The sequence below is a fragment of the Triturus cristatus genome, chromosome 9 (assembly GCF_964204655.1).
Source record: "Triturus cristatus chromosome 9, aTriCri1.1, whole genome shotgun sequence".
NCBI lineage: Eukaryota > Metazoa > Chordata > Amphibia > Caudata > Salamandridae > Triturus > Triturus cristatus.
Window position 1 is genome coordinate 873,678,897 of NC_140592.1, and position 19,651 is coordinate 873,698,547.

General features: G+C 45.7%; 1 protein-coding gene across 4 annotated transcripts in view; it reads left to right on the plus strand.

The window, feature by feature from the left end:
• Nucleotides 1-19,651, plus strand: part of LOC146798992 (uncharacterized) — a 58,931-nt gene that overhangs the window by 25,179 nt on the left and 14,101 nt on the right. Inside the window, exon 1 of one of the 4 annotated variants that reach the window (XM_085628028.1) lies at nt 11,510-11,630. The exons of the other annotated variants lie outside the window; for them this stretch is intronic. Coding sequence (XP_085484154.1) covers nt 11,570-11,630 — 61 coding nt within the window. The 5' untranslated portion in view covers nt 11,510-11,569. Of the gene's footprint in view, nt 1-11,509; nt 11,631-19,651 lie in introns of those variants that run through there. 4 annotated transcript variants of the gene reach the window in all.

Consider the following 19,651-nt stretch of genomic DNA (forward strand, 5'->3'; position numbering starts at 1 on the left):
CAATTTAAGTCTGCTTCACAGATTGATTTCTTTCTGGTCTCACACTCCCAGAGCTGCTTGAATACAGAGATCTTGGCCAACTCTTTCTCAGATCACTCTCTGCTAAAATGTGAAATTAATCTAGCACTGGGAGATAGAGAAAAATCCAGGTGGCAGATGGCTAGACTTCTCCTGGCCAATCAACATTGGGTAGCGGGCACCCGAGAATGGATCAGGGACTTTTTTAAGATTAACAGGGGCACTGCGAGCCCTTTCTCAGTTTGGGGGGCGTTTAAAGCCTCAGGAAGAGGACATATGGTTGTTTTTATGGCAGAACGAGCTAGAGAATGTAAAATTTGTATAAAAGAACTTCAGGAAGCTGTTGATACAGCCTTGGCAAAACAGAGTGGTTCCTCTGGGAGGGGATATCGAGCTGGGAAGGAACTAACTAAGGCCAAAAAGGAACTGAGGGAGTTTTTTAATCTCAAAGAAATAAGTAGTTCAAGAGCATACCCGCAGAGAGTGTATGAAGAATGCTAGATGGTAGGTAAAATTACTGGCATGGTCTACCAGAGTCAAGCAAGAAGCGGCGGTAATTGATTAAGTGGTAATACCTGGGTCACAGATAGTAGTTTCTGAAAAAGATAGAATCTCAAAAAACTTAGATCATTATAAGGATCTTTATTCAACTGACTATCAGGTATCTATAACAAAACATAATTGATCCTTGAGGACTGATTTAACTTTGATTCATATTTAAAGTTGTCACAGAAGTGAACACAATTTCACAGAACTCAAAAAGGTTTTCATCAATAAATAGTTCTTTTTATAATAGAATCAATCTATTATCACAATCTATACATTTTCTCAAAAGAACATGGAACAATATTCTTAAATCGTATCATACACGGCAACCAAATAACTACTGTCTAATTTCCTCTAGTATATACAGTATTGTGTGACATCTTTTGTACAGAAATATGGACAGTATTAAAATCAGCCATATATTGTAGTCAGTTCATTATTTTCGTTCCATTCAATAAACATCCATTGATAATGATATACACATAAGAAGTGTGGTAGCGTTGACGTTTCGGTCTCATATATAGTTAATAAAATCCACGAAACCATCCTCAGGATGTATGTTGCACCATGAATCTAGCATAAAACATACAGTATATTCAAAAGACATATATTATAAAAACCTTGAGTTCCAATATGTATCGTCTGCTTATAACTCAAACTGAAAATCAAGTACCACCTATATATAAAGTCACCATATGCCAGAACTCGTGAACTCCACAATAGCAGAGTGATCTTATCTAAAACTTATGTGAAACACATATACAGAGAAACCTCCACCTTGTTTCCCACCACTAGTGAAAGAACTCCACAAATGTACTCACAAAAACGCCAAGTGTTAAAACTATTTCTTCAGCAGCACTAAGCGGAAGATAGTTCGCGAGACAACAACACTAACCACCACTCATGAAAGTCTACTTCTATCCTTACCTTCTGCCACCTTCTCATGTAATCTATGATGAAAAATACATATTTTATGTCAATTTCACCAACACTACTTATACTGGCACCTTGCATATAGCCATTCACAGTGTCATAATACTCATGTCAAGAACAGCGTGTTAATCCGCAATCTTTCTGAAAGATGAAGACAGCACATTGAAATTAAATTCAAGTTCCCTGCTCCTCTCGGAAAACACTCATCCAACTTAGAAACGTTAATGGCCAGGATGTCGTTACTAAACTTACTTGTTTTGGAACTTGACTCTATCCGCCCCACACTCGACAACAAGACCGAGTGAGGACGCGGGGTCTAGCATGACCTATAATCTTTCTGACACGACGTGATCGGGCGTATAGTCCGTGTCGACCATCTTGAGAGTATATTATCTTGTATCTAATGCAATATAGCAAGACCTAATCTCATGGGCTTGAAAGCGTCAAAGACGCATACTACCCCATGTCTTTTCTCCATAGAACCGAGCATTGCGTCCTTCTTAGAAGTATCTTATATTAATATTGCTGGACAACCACCATAACAAGTACTAATTTAACAGGCTTAAAAAGCGTCCAAACCACATAGTACCTAATATATTTTTTACTCGGTTACACAACTATCAAACCTACATGGCTGCATGTCACCGACTGTCTAATCCATTCCATAAACTATTTGTCTGAGCCAATGTGTCTCTGTATCATGAAATGAACTGTACACATAAAAATAACAACTGCTCAATACATAAATCCATATATACATCTGATTCAATATCATGTATCATACTAGCAATATATCCTTGCATAGCACATCAGGCAGAATATCCTAGCTTAGCCATTATCTCATATACCTTGATCTTACAAAGTTGCCAGTGTTTGCCACTCAACAAAAGAATTCAGCCCTTTCTCCACAGTTTTGGCTGACCAAATCCACCTATTTTCTTTGAATATAAGCAGACGATCCACATTCTGTCTTCTTCTAGAGCTCTTAACAACCTCCAAAACAAACCATTTCATGTCTAACGGAGTGTGTTGCTTCTCCGGATAATGCTCCATCAGCGGTGCAGTTACAATTTTGCATTGGATGCGAGACTGGTGTTGCATTATTCGTTTCTTTACCTCTTGTGTGGTTTTGCCTATATAGTACAAAGAGCACAGGCATTGTATACAATAGATGGTTAAAATGATATTGCAATACCCATTCCTTTCCATTTAAACTACATGATTTTACCATAGATGTAGTTTAACATGCTGCACAGTGTCCACATGGATAATGACCTACAACGGGCATTAATCCCCATCTATTCTGTATTGTTGTGGGCATTGGTTCTCTATATGCTTTGACCAAGTGATCCCTCACATTTCTTGCCTTTTGAAAGCAAAACGGGGTGGCTTAAGTTGTGGCTCAATTTTCTGTATTAGATGCCAGTTCTTTGACACTATCTTTTTTATTGAATTGGATTCTGTCCCAAACGTAGTTACACACATAACTGATTCATATTCATTTTCCGGACAACTTTTAGTTTGTAGCAGAGCCTGTCGATCATAATACCAGGCCCGTTTCAACAAGCGTTTCACCAATCTATAGGGGTCATTTCTCATTACTAGTTTCGCTTGCAGAACTTTGGCCTCTTTAAAATAATCCTCCCTCTTGGTACAATTCCGTTTAATACATAAAAATTGACCAAAAGGGAGGTTGTCACGCAAACTGCGTGGGTGCTGACTTGTATATTTTAAAAGCGTATTTCAGTCAGTAGACTTAGTAAAAAGACTTGTCGAGAGTTTACCCTCATCATTCCAGATACGTAAATCCAAACAACTGATGGATTGATTATCATATTCAATTGTGAATTGAAGATTAGTGTCCTGCTCATTAAGCCATAAATGAAATTCCTGCAACATTGAGATAGAACCTTCCCATATCAAACATACATCATCGATGTATCGTAAGTACTTTTTTATATGGCCACGGAAAGGGTTGTTGTTATAAATCACTCTCTCCTCAAAGGACGCTACAAAAAGATTCGCTATATCTGGAGCACAAATTGCCCCCATTGCGACACCTTTTATTTGACCAAAAAAATTCCCATTTAAAATGAAATAATTCTGCTCCAACGCAATCTTGACACAATTTACGATAAAATCTGTTGGGACCTGATGTGGACGTGATCTTTCTTCTAAAACCTCTCTGATGACATTGAGGTCTTCGAATTGAGGTATGCTTGTATATAAGCTTTCTATGTCCATTGTCACCAGAATGTTAGTTAGTGTATCAAGTTTTTCACCTTCTAGTTTTGTAATCACACTTGTACTATTTTTAGTATATGATTTTATATGGGACACATAAGGTTTGATGAAAAAATCAACATATTCAGCCAGTGGTTGTAGAATCGACTGACAACCCGCCACAATCGGCCTACCGGGAGGATTCCTTATGTTTTTTTGGTAGCGTATAAAACGGCGGAATAGAGAAATTTTTCTTATTTAGATAGTCAAATTCTTTTTGGCTTAACCATAGGCCATCACGGTGTGAACTGGTGGGACTCAAAATTTCTGTTCTGATTTTATCCGTAGGGTCTCTAGGTAATTTGACATAATGTAATACATTATTCAATTGTCTAAAGGCTTCCATATCATAATCTGTCGTGTCCTGTACAATGATACTTCCCCCCCCTTGTCAGCCGGTTTGATCATGATATCATCCCAACTGGCATGGGTTTTGAGAGTCAGATGTTCGTCTTTTGAAAAGTTGTATTTAACATATTTTCTGTCTTGGAACATTTGTTCTACTTCCGTTAACACAACATTCTCAAAGGTAATTAATTCATTTGGCATAAGGTTAGTTGCTGGATAAAATGTAGATGAGCAATGTAACCCTGTGATATTATTTTGTGTCATTATTGGAGTCTTATTAAAGAAATGTTTTAGGCGTATTGTTCTAAAAATGTATACATCTCCACCTGAGTCGTAAATGAATCGTTCCTGTTTGTAGGAACAAATGATAGTCCATGACTCAGCAGCTCAATCTCTTTTATGCTCAGTTCATATGTTGATAAATTGAAAATAGGTACTACTTCCAATGTAGGATTATTCTGATTTCCCATTATGGACAGATTAATATCCGGTGTTGGCTCTACCATTCGTAGTAACTGTTCCTGGTTTGGCGGAACCCATGAGTATATTGGTTCCTGAACCAATAGCTCCGTGTGTTCCGAGCTCGGCCTCTCTGTGGTGGCTGGCCTCTCGCTAAAAAAGAAGGGTTATGTCCTCTGCCAAATCTATAGTTGGAAATATTACCTAGATTATTGTTTTCATCTGAGCTTGATGAAGCCGTATCAGAGAAGGTGATATGTTTGGGTGCCCAATTGGGTTGATTGGGATTCTGTTGGAAAAAATCCTTCTTTAAATAAGGATATGTACGTTCCCTAGCATAATTTTTTATATCTTTCTGAATTTTTTCAGTCTTTTTCAAAATCTTATTTCTTTGAAAGTCAGATATAGTGGTTTCTAATTTCTTAAGAAACTCACGAGCATCTGTGGAAGTAGTAGCTTCTAAGATTTGTTTTTCCAATTCAGCAAATTCACTTTTCAGTCTGTCTATATGTTTAAGGGCAGTTTCAATGCTAAGGACCATCCAGCTTCGTGAACATTTGTTTGAGACAAAGCTGAATCCTACTTTAAAGTCCTCATCGTCCACGAAAATCACTGGGATATTGCACACCTGTAAACCCACTGGGATAATGTTGTTATTTAGGCAGTCTGTCAAGAATTTAGCATGCAGTTCAGTTCTTATTAGTTTCTTATGCAGTCTTTCTAAATTGTTACGTATTGCAGTCTGTTGAGTATTCTGACTAGTACTACTAGTCTGAGGACCTAGTAAAGAGGGCCCCGAGCTATCTTAGCAATATATTCGTCGGTGTATGTAAGTTTCCTGTTCTGACATTTGAAACAATATATGAAAAAAAGGCTTCCCAATATTTACAAATTAGTGACACAAAGTATCACCACACATATACAGACTGATACACAAACCACTTTTTTTACAAAGGGTCCTTGCAGACAGTGTCTGCGCTTATAATCTAGTACATCAATAGGGCGACCCAATATTCCCTAAGGAACTGGGTGTAATCAATAACAAAACATAATTGACCCTTGAGGAATCATTTAACTTGGATTCATATTTAAAGTTGTCACAGAAGTGAACACAATTTCACAGAACTCAAAAAGGTTTTCATCAATAAATAGTTATTTTTATAATAGAATCAATCTATTATCACAATCTATACATTTTCTCAAAAAAACATGGAACAATATTCCTAAATCGTATCATACATGGCAACCAAATAATTACTGTCTAATTTCCTCTAGTATATACAGTAGTGTGTGACCTCTTTTGTACAGAAATATGGACAGTATAAAAATCAGCCATATATTGTAGTCAGTTCATTATTTTCGTTCCATTCAATAAACATCCATTGATAATGATATACACAAAAGAAGTGTCGTAGGTGCTTAGTGTTGTTGTCTCGCGAACTATCTTCCGAGTAATTCACAGACTGACATGGTTGTTTTTAGGTGCTTAGTGCTGCTGAAGAAATAGTTGAAAGACTTGGCGTTTTTGTGAGTACATTTTGTGGAGTTCTTTCACTAGTGATGGGGAAACACGGTGGAGGTATCTCTGTATAGGTGTTTCACATAAGATTTAGATAATATCACTCTGCTATTGTGGAGTTCACGAGTTCTGGCATATGGTGACTTTCTATATAGGTGGCACTTGATTTTCAGTTTGAGTTATAAGCAGACGATACATATTGGAGCTCAAGGTTTTTATAAAATATATCTTTTGAGTATACTGTATGTTTTATGCTAGATTCACGGTACAACATACGTTCTGAGGCTGGGCTCGTGGATTTGATTAAGCGTATATGAGACCGAAACGTCGATGCTACGACACTTCTTTTGTGTATATCATTATCAATGGATATTTATTGAATGGAACGAAAATAATGAACTGACTACAATATATGGCTGATTTTTATACTGTCCATATTTCTGCACAAAAGATGTCACACACTACTGTATATACTACAGAAAATTAGACAGTAGTTATTTGGTTGCCATGTATGATACTATTTAGGAATATTTTTCCATGTTCTTTTGAGAAAATGTATAGATTGTGATAATAGATTGATTCTATTATAAAAATAACTATTTATTGATGAAAACCTTTTTGAGTTCTGTGAAATTGTGTTCACTTCTGTGAAACCTTTAAATATGAATCAAAGTCAAATGAGTCCTCAAGGATCAATTATGTTTTGTTATTGATTATACCCAGTTCCTTGGGGAATATTGGGTCGCCCTATTGATGTACTAGATTATCAGGTATCTAAACAAGCTATTCAGTGCTACTTCGATGATTTAATTCTCCCTTAGCATTTGGTAGGCCAGAAAGAGGCTTTAATGGCAGACATTTCAGTAGAAGAAATCTAGAGCTTTGGCCTCAATGCCTGGAGGTAAGGCTTGTGGGAATGACAGGCTTCCGATTTAATTTTATAAGGCTTTTGCAGAAGAGCTAGTTCCATTCCTGCAGGAGCTATTCAATCATGTTAAAAGTGGAGGTGATGTTCAGCGGCTTTTAAAGAATCCACAATAGTCAGCTTTATAAAGAAGGGTAAGAATCACAGGGAGGTTGGCTCTTACAGGCCAATTAGCCTCTTAAATGTTGATTATAAACTTCTCATGACAATCTGGGTTAGTCAATTCACCTCTGTTGCACAACATGCCATACATAAAGACCAATCAGTCTTTATAGCAGGTCAGTCAATGTCATCAAACACCTGTTATTTAATACAAGCAATTGACTATTTTAATACCCACCAAATTCCTGCAATAATAATGATGGTTGATGCCGAGAAGGCAATTGAACTTGTGAACTGGGGTGCGCTATTTTACTGACTTGAAAGGTTTGGGTTTCCAGTACAAACTATTACTATGCTCCAGAATATTTATCGAGGAGCTCAGGCTCAGATCAGGATTAATTCTAAATCAGCAGGTACAAATGATATTAGACGCGGGACCCGGCAGGGCTGCCCCTTGTTTCCAGTTTTATTCACTTTCTTTATCGAACCCCTAGCCATCAGGATTCAAGATAATCTAGATATAAAGTCTCCAATAGAGGGGATGTCAAAAATAAAACTATTTGCTGTTGACGTTATACTTTATCTTGAGCCAGAGAAACAAAATATCGATAGGATTTTGAGGGAGTTCGCTGATTTTGAGGCGATCGGAGGATATAAAAAAACAATCATTAAAAAACTGAAGTATTGGCGTTAAATGACTGATGTAATTTTCTCCCAGTCAATCTAAAACAACTAGCATATTCTTCTGAGACGATTTGTTATCTTGGAATCTATGTTTCAAATAATTACGCGGATCTGTTTAGACTAAATTATAAAACCACACTCTATAAAATTAAAGATCTTTTGTAAAAGTGGATTCTTCTATCCCTCACTTTGATAGGCCCTGTTGCGCTAATAAAGATGTCTGTACTTACCTTATTAATTTTTCTTTTTTCTAACATACCGATTAAAGTCAATGCAGTTTATTTTAGAGAATTGGAAAAGTATTTCGCCAGTTTATCTGGAACAAAAAGACACCAAGATTAAAATTATCTAGCCTTCAACTTGATACTAGCTGGGGTGGGTTGGCTCTCCCCCATATCCGTACCTGTTATGAAGCAGCATTTATGGACATAGTAGTTTCATCTCCTTGATAATAAGGGATCTTTGGATAGCTTTTACCATGCTACGATGGCTTATGAAGCCGGGACTCACCTTCCGGTCTTCTTAAAAACTTTAAAGCTTCCTAAAAACGTAAAGAAATTTTACTCTCAAAAGGTTCAGTCTACGGGGTTTGAATATTTGGGCTTGCCAGAGGCCAGAAGTTTAGGACTCTACATTCGCAATGGTCATACCAAACTCCGGGAATCAAAAGGTTTTAAAGAACTAAGCCATTTTATAATAGGAGGTAGATGTATTAAGTGGGAGGAGGTTCAGGCCAGATGCGGCATTCAGAGCAGGCTACTCTTCTTTAGCTTCCTTCAGATTAAATCTCTGATAAATATATACCATCAGGAAATTTAGGGACCCCGTTGGTTCTTGCTGCTGTGTTTAGAACTAAACTGCGAGGTATAGGGAATTGGTATCAAATTTTTCGAAATCAAGTGAAGCCCCTAGTCGTTACCAATTTTCTCGAAAAAATAAAACATGAATTGCTGTGTAATTTTTCAGCTAGAGAGTGGCAGACTGTTTCTCAACATGGCAGCAAGGCTTTGAGAGCTGCAAATTTTAAGAGAAGGGCGTTCCTGTCACGCTGGACGGCCTATACCTCTTACGCTCTCCATAAAATATATCCTGAGGTTGAAAATAAGTGTTTCCGTTGCCAGCAGGTCGGGGAGGGCGGTTGCCTACACGTCTCTTGTACATGCTCAAACTTGTGCCAGTTTTGGGGGAAAATGTGTGCCGAGCTCAGTCGTGTTCTTGGAAGCATTATACAACCCGAGCCGGAGCTTGTACTGTTTGGGCTGTTAAAACAGAAGTTAAACCAGGTTTTAACATGAGGTGGACAAATGTTTTTATCACTCTCCTTTCTGGTTACACGCTCACTGATTCTCCAGAATTGGAAAAGTACCAAAGCCCCGAACTTCCTCCAATGGTATAATAAGATGAAACGAGTAAGAACTTATAAAGAAGCCTATGCAAAAAGGGTGGGAGCTAGTAGAAAACTTATTTCAGTTTGGAAATATTTTGATCAAATGGAAAGAGATCTCCAGGGGTAATATCTCTTTTGGACTTCTTGCACTTTAAGCACTGTCATTGTGACATCTCTTTTTTGAATTAAGATATAATTGGAAAAGGACTTCTAGAGATATCATGTTTGTCTGTTACAGGCCATTTTTTAGCACTTGCACTTTACTTCATATGAAGTGATTTCTCTTAAAATATCTGTCGCTTTCTGATGACTTTTTTCTCATTTTGGCAAAAAAAGGATTGTATAGCATGAACTTAATCTTGATCAAACAGAAATGATTCTTAGGGCTTATACTTCCAATGTTTTTTTTGCACTTTAGCACCTGCACTTTAGTCGCTATGAAACAATCTTTTAAATAGTATAATTTCTATGATCTATATAACGCTTTGTCTAAGTAACAGGATACCTCAGGATGAATTGTATTTGTCGGATTAATTGCACCTTAGCATTTGCACTTTAGTCCATATGAAATGATCTCTTCCCAGATGACAATAACTTGTGATGAAGATTGTTTTTCTCTATGTTAAACTGCTTTTTTTATGTTCTTAATTCTGCTCAATAAAAATTTTTTTTAACAGTGAGCAAGTAAGCCTTATTTGAGCAAGATGATTGTACAATAAAAGAAAAAGGTAGGAGAAGATGGGAAATGGGAACATAAGTACAGTAGTTGGTTAGTGGAAGTGCAAAAAACAAGACAGACAACCAGCAAGGAATCAACCAGGAGCTGGTAGGGGGACCTCCGTAGACAATTATGTTAAAACAAAGATGAATACATTTATGATAAAAGAAAAAGAATAGAAACTTGGACAACATAGGAAGAAAACTAGGAGCACTTAACAACATAAGGGGAAAAGAATGTAAACACTGGGTCAGGGGGAGGGTACATATGTGAGAGAGAAATCTGGGACAATGACCCAGGTGAGATGAGGGAAGCCTGTAAGAAGAAGAAGAGAGGATGAGGATGGCGTATTTAGAAGGAACATAACTAAATTATTAACCATAGGCAGACAAGATAGAACACATCTTTCCAATGTCCATTTCCTCTTTGTTACCCTTAGATATGATTGTTTTTGTATTTGTCACAGGAGTCAAGTGGTAAAGTTCTTTCCTTGTAGGTGACCATAAACTTGCAATGATGTATAAGACCATAATGGGTGTTCATAGGTCTTACGGCAGGATGTAGCAATAATAACACCTTTCATCAATTGGCTGTAAATTTATGCCACATCCTGCGTGAAGGAGACTTTCTGACCTGACCATAACATTTGTTTTCTTTTCTTGGCTGCTGATAGAACCGTCATCAAATCCATGTATTTTATAAAAAAGACCTATAATTTCTCTTGGTCTAGCTGATGAAGATACCCCCGAGGAGTTAAGGCCAGTGCGATAGGCTCTTTGCAGATTAAGATTGGTTCCTTTACTGAGGCCAACCATTTTTTGAATGTGTTTTAACAAAGGTGTTGATGTCAGTGCCCCATGCGCATTCAGGAATTGTATAGATTTGTAAGTAGTTGCATCTATTATGGTTTTTCAAGTCTTCTGTATGTTGTTTTAAGAGAGATTTCTTTAGATATCATTTTGACTTTGGTTATAATATCTTGAATGCCACTTAACCATTGTTCCAACTTGGTCACCCGGGAGTCAAGACCAGACCATTTCTCTTCAATCCTCTGAATCGTGACATTAGTATCCATCACGCTTTCGTTGCCCTATTTCGTCCGTTAGGTCCTCAAGTGCTTTGATGGAGAAGTCAGGTCCTTCTTTTGCCTTTTACTAGCGCTGCTGTTAAAATCTTTATGGGGTAAAGGAATTGCAAAAGGTGAAGGAGCAACCTTTTGTGTAGAGGAAGTAGCAGAGTCTATACCTGAGGGCATAAAGCTGTATTGTTGCAGATCAAAAGGAGAGGAAACCAACAAGCAACTCTGTGTATTAATGACTGCTTGTGACAGAGTTCCCAGCAGCAGGATATATCCTGTAGTAAAAAAAATTGAAGTGTAAATGTGCAAAGAATTTCCATTAGCAAGAAAGATTTATGAGGAAAAACGTTAGTGTGTTGCTTCCCTATTCAGAGATGTTGCAGGGGTCATTCAAGCTTAAATTGAACAATGTTTTTATTTGAGCACTGTGCAAATCTCCTCTCTATATTGTGAATGAGCAAAAGAAGACCTAAAGCTCCCCAACATATTTTTTAATACAGACCAGGCAAACCAGGAGTTCGCATTGGTACTCAAAATTGAGCTCAAAATGGCAGCTGCGGTGGCCCAGCATGAGGGAAATGGGACTGGAGAATAAATCAGTGAAAAATCCTGGACAACGGTCAAAAAAAGGTACATACCCACTTCCTACACGTTCCGCCACTGCTGAAGAATGCCTCATTTAAAAAAAAAATGCCATCCGTGCACTCTGAACTCGGCAGAGGTCTTCAATGTGGCGGGAGAGTCACGCGCCGGTGGCCACCTTGCTGGTGGTTCGGCCATGCCTCCCAAGAATATTGTTTTCACTAAATACTAGATCCGGTTGGCAAAACCTTTCAAACAATTGTAAATGAAGAATACAGTAATATTAAATTCAGTTTTTCAAAATGGTTATTTAGTATAGCTCCAAAGAAAGGGCTAGTGAAACATTCACACCATCTGAGTCGACAGAGTTGGCAATTGGAGATATTAATCCAATCATTGGCATTGCTTGAGAGGACTTTATTCATGTCTTTTCCTCTAGAAGTCTAGCGCCATCATTTATTTTTAAATTCCAATATAGCTATACAACACAGGGATTCGGTTTAGAAACAGACCAATGCCTGAGATCACAGAATGTCAGTATGTAGAGGCCTAGGGGCTGATTAGGATGGCGGACGGAGGCACATCCGGGGTACTGGCGGAAAATGCCCTTTTCTGCACTCCATCGGTGGTCCTTGCTTCCGCCGTATTATGATGGGCATAGATAGCCCATTTCCCGTCCTCTGCGGTGTTTAAGGTTCCGCCAGAAATCCCCTTCCGCACTGGTAGCAGACGGAGCCAGTACAGAGGGACCGCAGTGCGGAATGCGGTTACGACCGCCGGTCGAATCACGACGTCTCAAACAGCCCATCACACCGCAGCGGAGAATCCGGCCATTCGGGGAAGGCGGTAGCAATACTGCGGATAGCTCCATGTATTCCTGTCCGTTGGGCCTTTCACCAGCAATTCTGACCACTGCAGATGGATTTTCAGCTTTTACGGTGGTGTATCATGGAATCGGACCGCAGCAGTAGGAATCTTCAGGCAGTGCATCCTAATCGGACCGCCGGTTTTGCCACGGTACCTGTGGATGTTACTTTTCCGCTACCACAGCAGTCGGTATGCTTTTCCGCCCAACATCCTAATCAGCTCCTTAGTCACTGTGCCATATATGTACCTATATAATAGTTTTTCTTAAGATCTATTCAGCTAAAACATTTATCATTTACGAGTTTTTGCAATGTGTTAATCAACATAAGTACCTCTGGCACAAAGCTGATACTGCCTTACCTGCTCTGCTAACGATTCAGAGTAACAGGTAAGTTAGCACCCCAGAACACAACACCCTGAATACTCCCAGGGGTCGCTGTAAGAGGTCATCACCTTTCATTCTCTCACTCATATACGCCCACAATAAACAGCAAAGTGACACAAAGATGGCTTACAAACTTTATTTAAACTATCATGCCCGATCATGAAGCAACTATGCTGCAATTAGGAGAAGTATGCAAGTCAGCAATTTATTTAGCATGAAAAGTCCTGTCACAGCAAATGACAAATCTGCCTAAGCCTACTTTTAATATTGTTAGACGGCGACCTCAGAGGAGCCTGGAAGGGGTCCTGACTACCCTGAGTCCCACCCTCAAGGTATCGTAGCCGGGCACTGGCGGGAGATTCCCCAGGGGGAGGAATCTCGTATCTAGGATCGTACTTCTGGCACCACACGACACAGAGTGACCACACCGGGTATTCTGAGAAAACAATCTTTATCAAGTAGGTTATCACTGCAAATATGTACAAGGTGAGCACGGGCTCAAGAGTCTCGGAAGGGGTAGGGGGTAGCGGGACAGTCTCTGTTAAAGGTTCAAGCAGGGACGTATCCGGCGCACCGCTCACAATCCTCGAGCTGGGGGATACGATGTTGTAGTCGGGGTCCGGCGGGACCGTGAGAGTCGGTTGGAGCCGCGAGTCACTCAGCGGGCTCAGGTACAGGCTCGGAGGTCTTACGATCTTCAGGGAGCCGCGAGTCACTCAGCAGGGCTCAGGTACAAGTTCGGAGGTCTTACGATATTCAGGGAGCCGCGAGTCACTCAGCAGGGCTCAGGTGGGTCCAAGTTCCAGGAGCCGCGACCACGTCGGCAGGCTCTCGTTGTTCCAGCGTCGAATCTCCCGGACAGACCCAGAGCACCCCTTGTTATAGGTCGACCCCTCTTTGATGTCCGGAGTCTGTGCAGGCAGGGGTCTTGTCACCTGGGGGTCGCTTGTCGGGATTTCCTGCTATTGTCTTTTGATCCTTTCAGGGCCGGGTCGGGAGGAGTCCCAGACACCCAGCAGGCATGGAGCCAGCCCTCAGGGAGGCCGGAGGGCCGATCGAAACCCATCGTCCCGGGGGAGTTCAGAGGTGCGATAGAAACTGCTCCTCCCTCTCTCATCCCCTGGAAGCGTGATGTCCTCCAGCCGGAGTGGCGCCTCTAGGCCCGGGTCGCGCTGGGGCCGGGCGGCCATCTTGGTGCATGAAGTGGGCACGCGGGCCCGGGGTGGCCGAAAGGAGAGAGGCCAGGGACGGGGATGTCCGGGTCGGTGCGTGTGTCCTGGTGGGGAGGTTCGGCTGGGCCGTGTGCTTGGGCCGTAGGTACCAGGTTTCGGTGGTGCGGGGGCACGGAGGGCCATTCTACGAGGCCGGGTCCAACACGCGTCCCCCCCCCAGCTGAAAGCCGGAGAGAACTGCCCATCAGCTTGGGGGGTTCTCTTCGCTGAGGCGGAAGAACCGGGAGAGGCCGTCGGCATTGGCGTGGTCCGTACCAGGGCGGTGTTCCACGGTGAAATCCATCCCCTGGAGGGAGATTGACCACCGCAGTAGCTTGGGGTTTTCTCCTCGCTTCTGCATGAGCCATCGCAAGGGCCGATGGTCAGTTTGGACTCTGAAATGGGTGCCGAACAGGTAGGGTCGTAGCTTTTTGAGTGCCCAGACCACGGCAAAGGCTTCGCGCTCTATGGTGCTCCATCTCTGTTCTCGGGGCAACAGCCGCCGACTGAGGAAGGCGACAGGCTGGTCTAGGCCTTGGCCATTTACTTGGGACAGGACGGCCCCAATGCCATGCTCGGAGGCATCGGTCTGGTCTATGAACTCCTTGGCGTAGTCGGGAGCCTGGAGGACGGGGGCAGTACACATGGCCTTTTTTAGGGCATCGAAAGCTTCCTGGCAGGCAGCCGTCCACTGCACTTTCTTTGGCTGTCTTTTAGACGTGAGTTCTGTGAGAGGGCCGACAAGGCTGCCATACCCCCGAATGAATCTTCGGTAGTAGCCCGTGAGTCCCAGAAAGGCTCGGACCTCCGTCTGGGTGATGGGTGGTTCCCAGGCCAGGATGGTGTCGATCTTTGGCTGTAGGGGGGCGACCTGGCCACTCCCGACCTGGTGCCCCAAGTAGACCACGGATCCTTGCCCGATCTGGCACTTGCTGGCTTTTACTGTGAGGCCTGCCTGGCGCAGGGCGGTTAGCACCCTCCGGAGGTGCTGGAGGTGCTCACTCCACTCTGAACTGAAGACAGCGATGTCGTCCAGATATGCCGCGCTGAACTGTTCTAGCCCGGCCAGGACCCTATTCACCAGTCGCTGGAAAGTGGCCGGGGCATTTTTCATCCCGAAGGGCATTACGCAGAAGCGGTAGTGCCCATCGGGGGTGGAGAAAGCGGACCGCTCCTTGGCCCCTTCGGTGAGCGCAATCTGCCAGTATCCGCAGGTGAGGTTGAATGTGCTGAGGAACCGGGCTGCCCCTAGTCGGTCAATGAGTTCGTCGGCTCGTGGAATGGGGTGGGCATCGGCTCGGGTAACGTCATTGAGCCCCCGGTAGTCCACACAGAATCGGAGCTCGGGGGCGACACCGGGGGCCGCTGCCTTCGGGACCAGGACCACGGGGCTGGCCCAGGGACTGTCAGAGGGCTCGATCACCCCCAGGGTCAACATCTTCGAGACTTCCGCTTGAATGCAGGACCGGACCCGGTCAGGAACCCGGTAGGCTCGGTGTCTCACCGGCGGGCTGTCCCCGGTGTCCACGTCATGAACACACCAGTTGGTGACCCGGGGGGTCAGGGAGAAGAGGTCGGAAAATTGTCTTAGGAGCTGGTGGCAGTCCGCTTGTTGCTGGGCAGTGAGGGCTGGGGAGAGGTTCACTCCTTCCACGGAGCCATCCTGCTCCTTGACACACAGGAGGTCCGGGAGGGGATCCGACTCATCTTCGGCCCCGTCATCGGTGGCCAGCAGGAGGCTCAGTTCTGTCCGCTGGAAGTGAGGCTTGAGGCGGTTCACGTGCAGGACCCGGAGGGGATCCCGAGGTGACTGGACGTCCACCAAGTATGTGACTTCGCTCTTCCGCTCAACCACTTTGTAGGGCCCAGTCCATCGGTCCTGGAGGGCGCCAGGCTTCACGGGGGCCATGACCCACACCTGCTGGCCCGGCTGGAACTCGACCAGAGTGGCATTCTGGTCGTACCAGCGCTTCATCTCCTCTTGACTTGCCTCCAGGTTGGCCTCAGCCAGTTCTCGGAACTTCCTGGTCTTGTTTCGGAGGGCCAGGACGTATTGGAACACATCTCGGGGGGTGGTCTGGGGTGCTGCCTCCCACCCTTCCTTAACCAAACTGAGGGGACCTCGGACGGGGTGTCCATAGAGTAATTCAAACGGGCTGAACCCTAAGGACTTCTGGGGGACCTCCCGGTAAGCGAACAAGAGGCAGGGGAGCAGGACGTCCCACTTACGCCGGAGGGGCTCTTCTAGGCCAGCGATCATCCCTTTCAAAGTCCTATTAAACCTGTCTACTAGGCCGTTCCCTTGGGGATGGTACGGGGTGGTGAACTTATAGGACACCCCACATTGTTGCCACAGGGACGTCATATACTTCGAGATAAAATTAGTGCCGCGATCGCTCACGACCTCGCGGGGAAAACCCACCCTGGAAAAGATCCCCATCAGGGCCCGGCCCACCACGGGGGCCGTAATGGTGCGTAGGGGAATAGCCTCAGGATAGCGGGTGGCGTGGTCCACGAGGACCAAGATGAAACGGTGGCCTTGGGAGGTGGGGGGGTCCAGTGGTCCCACGATGTCGATTCCGACTCGTTCAAAAGGGGTACTGACGACCGGGAAGGGTTGGAGGGGAGCCTTGCACTTCCCCCCACTCTTCCCACTAGCCTGGCACGTGGGGCAGGACTTGCAGTGGGCTTCTACCGCTGCTCTCATTCTAGGCCAGTAAAAATGGGTCACGAGTCGGCTGTAGGTCTTGTCCTGACCCAGGTGGCCGGCGAGGGGGACGTCGTGGGCTAAGCCCAGGAGGAAATCTCGGAAGCGGAGGGGTACCACCAGTACCCGTCCGGATCCCAGCTCCACCGACTTCTGCTCACTGTACAAGATGCTATTTTCCCAATAGATTCGGTGTGTCCCAGTCTGGTCACCTGCGGCTTGGCCCTCGGCCTGGCGCCGCAGTCCGACCAGGGAAGGACAAGTGGCTTGCTCCCGGCAAAACTCTTCCCGAGTGGGCCCGCCCTCGTGGCGCCAATGGGCCAACTCCGGTAGATCTCCCAACTCGGGGACCGGGGCGGGGTCGGATGGTGCGGGTTCGTCGCAGGCGACGGACCCTTCTGCTGGGGGGACGGGAGGACCCTCGGCGGGGACTGTACTGGTCTCTTCGATCGGGGTGTTCTCGACTTCTCTCCGGGGAGTGAGCCGGGCTGACATAGATCGGGTGGTGGCGCACACCCACTCGGGGAGTCCCATCATTCCTAGGTGGGCCTTGCGCTCGACGTGCTTCCAGGGAGAACTCTCTAGGTCGTTCCCTAAGAGGCAGTCGACCGGCTGGGAGGTTCTTACGGCCACCTTGAGTTTACCTATCACCCCTCCCCACTCAAACGGCACCAGGGCTACCTGACACATACTTTCTCTATTGTCTGCGGATATTACGGGGCAAAAGACGTTGGGGAGGATCTGCTCCTCGGGGACTAGGTGCCTGAGGACACCGGTGATACTGGCCCCGGTGTCCCGCAGGGCCTCTACCTGGTGGCCATTGATCTTGACGAGCTGCCCGTATTTCTGTGTGTTGGAGGGTAGGAGGCTACCAGGGATCATCTCTCTATCTCCCAGGGATACTAGGGCCATTGCTGCGGGTTCCCACTCCTCGGCTTCCTCAACCTCCTCCCCCAGAGCTATGTTGGCTATCTGTCTCGCAGGGGTGGTAGGGGAGACTTGGGTGGCCATGGGGCACTCTGGGTCATTGGCGTAGTGCCCGGGTTTCTGGCAACGGAAACATGACGGTCACCCGGTGTCCCCGTCTCCCAGGGGGCCCTGTCACCGGTGGGGGGGGCGCCGGGAAAGGGGGAGGTTGTGTCTTCGGGGGGCTAGGCTGGGACTCTCTCGGCCCTCCCTGGTTCCCTCCCCCTCTCTGGCGGGGTGGTCCCTGACCGGCTCGGGGGTACTCTCCTACCATGCCCCGGGAGACCCGGGTGTTGGTCCAGCGGTCGGCCTCCACAGCCAGCTTCCGGGGATCTGTGAGCTTGCTGTCAAGCAGATGCTGACGTAGTTCTATGAAGCAGTTCGCAGCCAGATGTTCCCACAACATGAGGTCAGTGAGTTCGGCAAGGGTGGTGACTTTGCTGCCCTTGATCCACCCATCGAAGGCCCAACTGAAAAAGTTTACATACTCCACCCAGGTGGTGCCCGGGATCTTCCGGCAGTCCCGGAATCGCTGACGGTACATTTCTGGGGTGAGGCCGTATCTTGTGAGTAGAGCCTCTTTCATGTGGCTGTAGGAGGTCTGCAGGCAGAGGGGTAGGTCGAGCAGGTTGTCCCTTCCTTCGCTCATAAACCGCCCCTACAACCCCGCCCCCCCATAAACCGCCCCCACAACCCCGCCCCCCAGTCCTTCTGCGGGATCCGATGGGAGGTCATGGCGACCTCGTAGGCCCTGAACCATTGCTGAATGTCATCGTTTTTATAATATTCCTTGACCACATCCTTGGGGATGTGGACCTTCTGTTCCGCTGGGGAGGCTGTCTCTCGGTTTCCCGGGGGCCTTCCTTCCTCGCTTCTGGCCTTGAGCTCGATTTCTTTCAAGCTGCGTTCGTGCTCTAGTTGGAGCTTCCTTCCTTCGTGCTCCCGTTGGAGCTTCTTTTCTTCTAGTTCGCCTTGTACACGCATTTGCTCTACTGCTAGCTTTTTTCCGCTAACTTCAATTCGCCCTCGATTTTGAGTTTGGATAACTCGAGTTCATGATTGCGGCTTCTCTCTCTGTCCGCGAGCTCTTCCGGGGATAGGCCCCCGTCTGGTACGGTGCCTCGCACCTGATTGCTACTGCTTCCACTTTGGGGGGGTTCGGCTTCGTCGGGGCGCTCCCCCGTGCCTTCCGGGCGGGAGGCCCCGGTCTCCACCCAAGTTTTCAGTGCCTTCTGCAAATCCTCTTTAGTGAGACCAGTGGTAGCGATTTTAAGTTCTTTGCAAAATTGCTTTAGCTCCTTGTGTGTGTATTCTTCTAGCTGCTCCACCTGGAACACCCTGTTGGCGCTGGTTTCTGCGGGGCTCACGGCGCTTCCTTCTGCCATCTTTGTCGGTAGTGCTTCCGTTGTTCACGGTACGATCTCTAGGTGATGGGCCCGAATCCCGTCGCTTGCCACCAATGTTAGACGGCGACCTCAGAGGAGCCTGGAAGGGGTCCTGACTACCCTGAGTCCCACCCTCAAGGTATCGTAGCCGGGCACTGGCGGGAGATTCCCCAGGGGGAGGAATCTCGTATCTAGGATCGTACTTCTGGCACCACACGACACAGAGTGACCACACCGGGTATTCTGAGAAAACAATCTTTATCAAGTAGGTTATCACTGCAAATATGTACAAGGTGAGCACGGGCTCAAGAGTCTCGGAAGGGGTAGGGGGTAGCGGGACAGTCTCTAAAGGTTCAAGCAGGGACGTATCCGGCGCACCGCTCACAATCCTCGAGCTGGGGGATACGATGTTGTAGTCGGGGTCCGGCGGGACCGTGAGTCGGTTGGAGCCGCGAGTCACTCAGCGGGCTCAGGTACAGGCTCGGAGGTCTTACGATCTTCAGGGAGCCGCGAGTCACTCAGCAGGGCTCAGGTACAAGTTCGGAGGT